The sequence below is a fragment of the Homarus americanus genome, unplaced genomic scaffold, assembly GCF_018991925.1.
Source record: "Homarus americanus isolate GMGI-L3 unplaced genomic scaffold, GMGI_Hamer_2.0 scaffold14519, whole genome shotgun sequence".
Classification (NCBI taxonomy): Eukaryota; Metazoa; Arthropoda; class Malacostraca; order Decapoda; family Nephropidae; genus Homarus; species Homarus americanus.
The window spans coordinates 10,680-21,420 of NW_024748349.1; the positions used below are offsets into that span (position 1 = coordinate 10,680).

A 10,741-nucleotide genomic window follows, 5' to 3' on the forward strand; every position below is an offset into this window, starting at 1 on the left:
CTGGCGGACGCTCGCTCAAGTCACAGCTCAAGATTGAAGAAGCCGCAAGTCCAGAAAACCGTGAGGGCAAACTTTTTCGGAGTGAAGGTTGTGAACTCTTGGAACAATCTGCCAGAAAGTGCTGTGTCTGCACCGAGTGTGAGCTCTTTCAAGACCAGACTTGACCAACACTGGAGCAGGTTCAGGTACATTCAGGAGCCGGTACATGCCCAGTACTTGCCAACAGTGTGTGACAGAGACGTGACCGACCACCCAAGCGGCTACAGAGGTCGTTCAGATATCCAGACGGTCCGACAAACTCCTTTAATTCATCATTTTACACCTGTCTGTCTCGCCTCCATAACGCTAAATATCAATCGCCCTCTACACTGCACCGTTATATTCATAACTTCAATTTCTTATACGGCCATAAATTGTCTCCCGCGTTTCCCTTTAACATAATGGCTCTCAGTTCTTGCTCTGACTATCAGCTAATGTAACCACATTATTTAATTTGTTTGATCAAATGATAGAAAAAAAATAAATTTTTGGCACAACTCTGTTATATCATTCTTAAAAAACAACAATCTAAAAACTTGCTCATAAAATTATATTACAATATTTTTCTGACACTTTCCTGTGGCAGTCAAATAACCCGCGGCCAAGTTCAATGTAGAAAACCCTAGTTGTATTCTCATGAATATTGTATTTATAAAAAGAAATAGTAATAAAATTTAATATTAATACTCTCAATCATTTAATTTAAATAATACTTAATATATGTAGCGGTAAATGTATTTTGATATTAGTAATAAGTGAAGGTATAAGGTGTTTGCCTGACCCTGGAGTGAGGTTTGTGTACATCATCAGTAGTGCCGCTGGGAAGACTCTCACCTCTCACAGTGTCAGTCTGGTCACCCACTCACCGCTTTCCCTTTCCTTAATATAAGTGAGGTAAGGAGGTATTAGTGTGTATATCACCAACATGTGTGTATGGTTGTCTTGGGGGGACATGAATAAGGAGTTTGACCTAGATTGTTAGTGGCCAGCTGTGATCATCTGTCAGACCAGATGGTTCCTGGAATGTAATGACCTTGTTCTAATTTATTTCTTTTTTATTTGTTATTATTTGCTCTAAACTCCAAATGGCAACCTTTAGATAACAACTGAAAGAGATAGTTAGTGTATGAGAGATCACGACCGGTGTTGTTCCACCTTGACCTTTCAACACTCGTGGTTGACAGAAGCGCCAGGTAGTCTCTACTGAACCTCGAAAAACCTAACCTAACCTAACCCAACCTAAAATAATGTTAGCTAATTTAACAGTGTGTTCCTAGCTGGGAGACAAAGCCCTGGACCCCCAGCCGTCACACCATAGAACCTATTGTCATCCTCAAGTCCGGGTCATGAACTAAATCAAATATAAACTGTTATTATTTGATATTTGTGAACTTATAGGCTGGTTTATGTCATCAGTAGTCTTGTTGTCATCAAATGTACCAAAAAATGTAATGTGATAATCCTTTACCTAAACCTACAGTACAATACAGTACAGTAAAATAAGTTAGGATAATACTGTACAGTATTTATAAGTTAACTTAGGGTTACCTTATTTAAACCTTCAGTATTTACCAACTCACATTGCATTAACTACGTTAGTGTAGGTGTATAACAATGTGAGCGCAGACAATGAGTTAGGAGTGCATACAGTATTGAGTGTATACCAGTAATACACTGTATACTTGTACTATGTATTGTCTATATTAAGTATCTGTATATAAGAACAAGTATTAGGGCTTCAAAAATTAATGTTATAATTATTAAAATTTTGATAACCTCTTTACATGTACAAGTATTCAGTGTTGTCATATTTGCATTGAAAACCTTTGATAATACAAAAGATCCCCTAAAAATATCTGCCACAGGCTTCTATAAAAACAAATCTAAATTTGTTAATCAAAGAACGGGGAAGGCAAAATCCCGGACATTTTTAGATACAGGCATTTAAAAGACGTGGCCGGAAGGAGGTTAAAAGATATATAGTAACCCTAGTTAACTGGTGACTGTATTAACCATTTTGTGTAAATAGCATAGTTTTGGGTTATAGTGGTGACTTTATTAATACTGTAGTCTTAACTTCACTCCAGTTATATCCAGACTTGCTTTTCAGGATGTGTTGAAACCTGGGTGCGAGTTAAATACGAGGAAGGAGTCACTGACCCAAACAACCCCTTACAGTACTCACTTGAAGTACTGTACTGTATATCCTGAAACTATATTGTGTGGACAACAGTGTCTGAAACTTACCACCATGAGGATATATTCTGTTTCAATGTGTTTTACTTTGGTAAATAAACTGTTCAAGGTTGATGTAAAAGTGCGAGTGATTTTAGGAAAGTTAATTTATTTGGAAAACAGTGTAACTAATGCACCTGATCAGGTTTGTGAGTGGTGCAACCCAGAAGTTGATTGTGTAGAGCAGTTAACCAGACGTACACAATGATACCCATCACTATAGATGTGGAGGACACTAAACTAAGCACCCAGGTGAGCAAGACTAAGATCAAGGACTTACTCGGTAGTGTGGCCAGATTGATCCTCTCGGACAAAGACTCGCGCAACCTATTCTTCTTCCTTTTGTTAAATTTAACTTTTGGGTTTGTGGAACTCTTCTATGGAATTTTGACCAACAGCCTTGGCCTCATATCTGATGCCTTCCATATGTTTTTTGACTGTTCGGGTCTGGTGGTTGGGCTGGCCGCTAAAGTCATCACCAAGTGGCGGGCCAACGATAAATTTACTTATGGATATGTGAGAGCCGAGATCCTCGGGGGATTTATAAATGGACTCTTATTATTGTTTGTGTCATTTTTCATATTTGCAGAATCTGTTGAACGTTTAATTGAGCCTCCGGAAGTGAAACACGATCGATTATTCCTCGTCTCGGTTCTGGGCTTTTTTGTCAATATTATTGGTATATTTGCATTCCAACACGGGGGTGGACACGGTCACAGCCACGGTGGAGGATCTCACGGACATTCACACGGCGACCACGGACATTCTCACGGCGACCACGGACACGCACATAATGGACACGCACAGCACGGTCACTCCCGCAGGCGGCGGCTCACACATCATGCAGGGCGTCTACCTCCACATCTTGGCCGACACACTGGGGTCGGTCGGTGTCATTGTGTCATCCGGCCCCTCATGTATCTGTTTGGATGGATGATAGCAGACCCAATCTGTTCCTTGTTTATTGCTGTCCTTATCCTTGTGAGTGTACTCGGTCTTCTTAAAAATTCTGTGGAGATTCTGATGCAACGACAGCCTAGGGAGTTGAACGATGTGCTCCCTGGTTGTTTCTATAAAATAAGTGCACTTCCGGGAGTGTTCAGTGTTCAGGAGCCACGCTGCTTGGACGCTGTGTACTGGACAGTATGTCGGAAACCTAAAATTAGAAGTGTCGGCTGCTAGCAGATCCACGATACGTTGTCCAGCAGACCCGTGCTATTCTTAATTCTGTGGGTGTGACACAGGCGTATGTTCAATTAGATTATTCCACTATGTAGTGTATATAGAAACTTTTAGGCATCAATTGTATACTATTAAAGTGTGGCTGGGACGCATATGGTAACTTCTGCTGAGCCAAATGTTATTAAGGTCTCAAAAAAGAGTTGTAAGAAATGTTGAATTTTGTGTACAGAGATAAATCAATTAGGTCACCAGTTTAAACATACCTGATACTTGTTACATTTTTCACTCATTATGCACTTTTTTTGTTATTAATGGTGCTTGTTAGGAAAAACTTGTTTGGAAAAGTTAACCGGAATAAATGTTGACAGTTATGGTTCAAAATTATGCTGCTGTTGGGCATTACATTAACCCCTTGTGTAGCGATTCCTAATGGTCTTAAACGAATCTCTAATAATCAGTTCTTTATACAGTATATTTATTATTATTATTATTTGGCCCCTTAAGTTCTTTTGCAATTCATATTGATATTTACTTTCACTATTTCCAGCTCTTAATTTTATATATATATATATATATATATATATATATATATATATATATATATATATATATATATATATATATATATATATATATATATATATATATATATATATATATATATATATATATATATATATATATACACACAAACAATGAAAACGTGGATAAGATAACACGGGACATTGTAACTGTGAAGTCTGTAGTGGATAATTACTGAATGTTTAGTTAGGTGGCTTCACTGCATTTGTGTTTTCTCTGATTCTCATTCATAAATAATCTTTTTCACTTGGCTCTCAGATTTCCTCTGCTTAAAAATTTACTGTCTCCTTCATCTAAGCTCACATATTTTCTTTTGCACTTCTCTGTTTATTTATTTGTAAGGAAAATCAGTACAATTGTTTCTAATGGAGAGAGATACACAGTACAGTGTTTATAAAAAAAAACTAGTTTTGTTCATAATTTACAGACACCAGTTAATAATATTGGAAGGGGCCGTACAATCTCCTCATCCTGTGCAGTGTGCTTCATGGGTGTTGGGAGGAAGTGTATTGGGTCTCAAGTCTCTGAGCTGTTAGTCATTCATGGTAAGGAAGGACTGTCTTCCCCAGGTCTGTTCCATTCATGCCAGATTAATTGCCTAATATAGATTACTGTAGTTCCAATTCTTTTTATATTTTTATGTTTGAGATTCTGCAAATCATAGTCATAAATTATAGTTTAAAGGACAAAATTTAATTGATTTGTCATGCTTAATTGGACTTTTTTCCTCAAAAATTGGTAGGGTCTAGGCAGTGTGTACCTTGCATATGAGGAGCTTCTTGAAATTTAATCCACGTTAAAATATAGAAACTTAAATTTCAACAACACATTAGAAACATAATTTTGTTGTTGAAACATCAACAATGTAAGTGAAATATAATATAAATTTTTTAATGTGGGTTTGATTTATGATTTTGATATTCACTTTATTGTGAATCCTTCCAAGCTTCTTGAACCTTTTGTACTCACTATATTGTACTGGCACAGATAGCAGTACTGTACTCTACCCTTACCACATACGCTATTAAAGTTCTCTCTGGGTGCAGTATATTCTGTACGCCAAAAGAAACATGAGTTTGTGTAACTCACTCTAGACGGTTTGAAATTTTGTTTCCAATTTTGAAATCTTTATATGTACTGTACTGAATTAGGCAATGTTATAAATAGCCACAAGATCAGTTAGGTGAAATATCTAACTGGTTTCTAGGTAGTTACTGATAAGCCAGAGTAAAGTTGTTTCGTGTGATAACTTATGAATGATTTGTTGTCACTACAGTACAGGGATTTGTTAAATTTTATAGTTTAATAAGATGTTTAAATTTGAAATTCTTTACTGTAAATGCACAAAACTAGTCAATTAGCCTTTAAACTATTTATAATGACTATATCAATATACTGTACTGTGCCGATGATACAAGTGCTACCTAGTTGTGTGAGCGATAAAAAATAAAATATAGTGAACTTTGGTGTATAAAGATATTTATTTTTATACATGGTAAAATGTAAGTTACTACTAGGTATCATTAACGACCATCAGAGATACATACAGTACACGGTGTTCACGTGTACGTAAACAGGACCATCGTTTTACTGCTCCTACTTGTTGTGTAATGTATCCCAACTTGTTCCTTCCAAGGCTCTCTCTACCTAAGCTGTTCTCTATTTATTGTTACTTAAGCTACAGTACATCCAATGGAAGTTTTTTTATCTTTGAACAACTGTGCCAGAACTAATGAGATCCAAGTGTGGAAGCAAGTGTGATAATGTATTACTGTGAGGTGGCATCATTGATTATTGATTTATTACTTGGTCCATGAGGGTTCATAGATGTGGTTAGCTATTGATCTAGACCAGATGGCATACTTGAGTTGAGCCCTAGTGTTATTAACAGTGTATGAGCATTATATTACTGTACTCTAGCATTAACATAGTGTATGTGCATTATATTACTGTACTCTAGCATTAACATAGTGTATGTGCATTATATTACTGTACTCTAGCATTAACATAGTGTATGTGCATTATATTACTGTACTCTAGCATTAACATAGTGTAGCATTATATTACTGTATCTAATAACATAGTATAGCATATATTACTGTACTAGCATTAACATAGTGTATGTGCATTATATTACTGTACTCTAGCATTAACATAGTGTAGCATTATATTACTGTACTCTAGCATTAACATAGTGTATGTGCATTATATTACTGTACTTTGCATTAACATAGTATGTGCATTATATTACTGTACTTAGCATTAACATAGTGTATGTGCATTATATTACTGTACTCTAGCATTAAAATAGTGTATGTGCATTATATTACTGTACTCTAGCATGAATATAGTGTATGTGCATTATATTACTGTACTCTAGCATGAATATAGTGTATGTGCATTATATTACTGTACTTCTAGCATGAATATAGTGTAGCATTATATTACTGTACTCTAGCATAAACATAGTGTATGTGCATTTTATTACTGTACTCTAGCATTAATATAGTGATGTTTGTCCTGTATATGTTTGTGGATAATGCTTAGACAAATCCAGTTCTTTAGCCATCTTGGATGTGAAGATGTTTTTGGAACACATCAGTATTTTTCATAAAGGAATATTAAGACTACAATACTAGAATGTTGCTGTTAAGGGTTCCATGGTTCTGTTTGAAAGACTCATTATAACCCTTTGAGGATGATGGTTTAATCCTCCAGGACACAGAGTTAATGTGTAAACTTAAATTCACAAGACTGTACAGTATCAGCCGTGTAAATGTGACTTGAGAGTTAAATTCTACCTCAAGGGTTTACCTTTTTTATAATGACTTAAGGATGACTGATCAGATGAGGTCACACTGGTAAAAAAACTAAAAGGTTAATTGTAGTTGATAAGACATGACTACTGTACAACCTAAACACAGCTTGTTAGAATGGTCACCTCTGCCATTCTCTCAGACCAACTTCCATTGAATATAATTTACCTCTACAGTCATTTAATAAAACTGCATTGATCTCTATCACACCTTCATTTTGTCAGTAATATTCCCAGTTTTGTAACATCAGTCCGAGATTAGACTGCCTGTATGTAAATCATGATACAGTATGCATTTAGGATTACAACTATTTGTACCGTGAAAAATTTTTTTATACCGACCAACATGTATAAATATAATTGTTTTATAATGTTTTTATTTTTTGTTCTTTAGTATAAATGAAGTGTAGATTTTTAGTAGAATTGTATATAAGCCCAAGACTATATTTGTTAGTGCAGTAAGTAGACCTGGTGGTTTAAATCTTCCATGGAAACCACTAGAGAGGAGGAGGTCGCCTTTAACACACACATTATTATTTCTTCTAGCTTCATGTTTGTGCCTTGTGTTGTCTCGTACTTATTCCCATCCCCTACTTTCTCTGACAGTTAAACCTCTATTTAACGACTATATGGAGAGGAAAGGCTGTTATATCAAGGGTGTCAGATGAAACCTCCATCTAACGTAACTATATAGAGATGGAAGTCCATTATATCGAGGGTCTGTTAGATATGCAACCCCCATTTAACTGATTATGTGGAGAGAGAAGTCCACATGGACGTTTCACTGTAAATAATGTTCAAGCATTGATGAGCTCCTTGAGAGGGGATTGACAGCACCAGGAACACTGTACTGGAGGAGGGTCCAAGTTTTCAGCCTCATGAATTTGAAAATGAAACAAAACAAACCAAACAACTTTGAAAGGGAACTAAAGAACTTAAAAATACAGTGATGATTTTAACGACTAGATTTTTAAGGAAAAATTTTCATGTATCTTTTTTCTCGTGGGAATTACCAGAAATTTTAGTTAATTTGTTATGGCTTGTCACAAATTTTGGGAGATAGATTTAAATTCATCAGTACATGTGAGGAATGAGATTTAGTTCTCCAAGAACAAAAATTCATTTAGTATATAACATATTCTTTAACTAAACCTGTTTTATTGCAGTACAAGTGTTTAATACTCAATGGTAGTAACTGTGTTTAAAAGTTTCCTTCAAAGATCTTTATTACACTCAAAGTTTAGGCCCATTAACTGAAGCCTGTACAAAGAATGTGGTGTGTTGATGTTATGAAGTCCTGTACAGGCATAGTGAGGCAAGCCAAGCATTACTGATGAACCACACGCCTCACTTAACTGCTGACAACGCCTCACTTCACACTGAACCACACACTCCACTTCATACACTCAAACTCACACACACCCTTCAAACTGTAAGTCCTTTTGAAAACCTGCAACTGATTTAGGAAGGATTTCTTGGTGAGAATTTGTGGTTAAGGTACAAGTGGTGTCTTAACTAACTTATAGCTCAATAATTATCATGGGAGAGATTATCCTTTCCTAAAGTGACAGTAGGACATTAGTTCTCCAGCCTAATTGTATTAATTGTTATAATACACCAAAAATATATAATATAAAATGATGATCGATGTAAAGATGTTACTTGGAGGTCGAGTGGGGAGGGGGGGGCAGCAGTGTGTGTAGGAGGGAGCATGAAGTCTTGAGGATGATGGTAAAAACAAGAACATCATTTATAGGAGAAAAGGGGTTGATATGGGGAGGAGGAGGAGGTGACTAATTATTGGGATATTAAATTTAACAGGTAGGGATAGATGGTTTTCTTCTGGGAGATCGTGGGTTTTGTGGTGATCCTTTGTTAAGCTTTCGGGTCACAGGAGGCTATCGTGACAGTAGCTGTTGTCTTGGGGAATACAGAAAGTGTAGTGCAGGCTAAATTAAACTGGATTAGGAAATTGGGGGATTAGAGTTATGCTGTCTTGGTGGAAATTGGGGATTACAGTTTGGTGTCTGGTGGAAATAGATATGTTTTTTTGATATGGAGTAAAATACTAAAAATTTGCATACAGATTTCTTTGGCCATAACAAGACACCAAAATGATTTATGGGAGTAGGCAAACTAGATGTTATGCTATTACTACTCTGTTGTCATTTATTTCATTTAATATCTACACAGTGCAGTTAAAATTTGCTCACAAGATAGATGGTGCAGTACTACACTGTACGTGGTTTTTCTCACGTGCAAGGTTTAATCCTTTACAGTCGAGGTTCAGTTAATCTGTATTTAAAGTCTTGGCGGTAAATACAGTGAATCTTCTATTTAATGTACTATACGGAGAGGAAATCCACGATATGAAGGGTGCATTAGATGAGGCACCCATCTAACAAACCACTGTAATGTATATAGAGATGAAAATCCGTTATAATGAGGGTCCGTTAGATGTGAAACCTCCATCAAATGGATTATATAAAGACAAAATTCTGTTATTTGGAAGGTTCACTGTTATCTCCTGTGGGGACTGCTGCCTCCCTTCCCAACAATGATTTAACACATGTTAATCTTTTTACCAACATCATCACAATAAATCTTTATGTATCTCATTTATATCAGGAGTATTAAGTTCTCTCATTAATATATTGATTATTATACAAGTCATTGTGCTAACCAGATCACCTACCAGTAATGATTACTATCAGTACTATTGTCTTGCCAGCTGCTGTATGTTAAGTCTCTCACTTGGCTCATGCTAACTGATGTAATGATGGTTTATGAGTGTTTGTTTAGTAAAGTTGATAAAGATAAATCATCGCCTAAACTCGACATTACCGATCATTTCATAGAGCTACGAGCGTTTAATTATTGTGGTCTTCCAGTACAGTTGGAGTGTACAGTATCATTGTAAAGCTGTGATGTAGTGAAAAAAAATAACCCTTAGCCTTATAGCAGAGTAATGAAGTGTGTGTGAATCTTAGAATGACCCACTGTACAGTAGGGGACACTTGCAAATCCAATGTTAAAACATAGTTGAAGATTTTATTTGATACATCCTTTTGTATAGGTGATGGTCCAAAGACTTTTTAATAAAAGTGTGTAATTCTTCCCACTTTTTTCTCTATCCCACTGACTCTGTTGTCAATGTTCATTAATAAAAATAGTTGTACTGGACTATACTATACTGTACTGTACTGTATTGTACAGTACTGTAATTTAAAACCATTATTCTGAGTTTGCTCCTGGTTGGATAGTTTGAGTACCTTCATAATGTCCCTTTGTTCAGCCCCTGACTTCCATTTATACACCTCTATCATATTGCCTCACTCTCGTCTCTCAAGGGAGTGCAAATTAGATCTTTAACCTGCATCTGTACTCAAGGTTTCTAATGCCGGGATTAGTCTTGTCATTCTCCTCTGAATTCTTTCAAGGATTCTATATCATTCTGTAATAAGGTGACAGAATTGAACTTCGTAATCCAAGTGAGGGTCTCTAGCGCCAAGATGCTTGGTTATAAGATGACCTCGTAGTTTTGTAACTAACACTCCTTTGTGTAGAAATTACAGTATTTTATTGAAAGTTGTTTTGAGCAAATACACATTGTTTGCTGGCTTAAGATTCCTGCCATCATTACATTTGTGTCTAATCTCTCTACGCGGTCAGTTTATCTATGGCATGTCGTTGTTCATCTATCTGGTTTCCCTGTTTACCTCTATACTGAGTGCTTTACATTTGTCACATTGAGATTTCATCTGCCATTTTAAAAGACCATTCAAAATTTTTTTACTAAGATCTTCCTGTAGTTTTGTAGGTCATCGTCCAGGTTAATTGCACGTCCTATTTTAGTCTCATCAGCAAATTTACTTATATTTGCTGTCA

The 10,741-nt window shown here is 36.0% G+C and overlaps 1 protein-coding gene across 1 annotated transcript; it reads left to right on the plus strand.

The window, feature by feature from the left end:
• The first annotated feature begins 834 nt into the window (after window positions 1–834).
• On the plus strand, window positions 835–5,107 carry LOC121880239 (zinc transporter 7-like). Its single transcript, XM_042387395.1, is given in 6 exon segments — window positions 835–933; window positions 2,150–3,096; window positions 3,098–3,181; window positions 3,184–3,393; window positions 3,395–3,454; window positions 3,456–5,107. Coding segments are annotated over 5 exon segments (1,068 nt in total). The 5' UTR covers window positions 835–933; window positions 2,150–2,478; the 3' UTR covers window positions 3,552–5,107.
• Window positions 5,108–10,741: the final 5,634 nt, after the last annotated feature.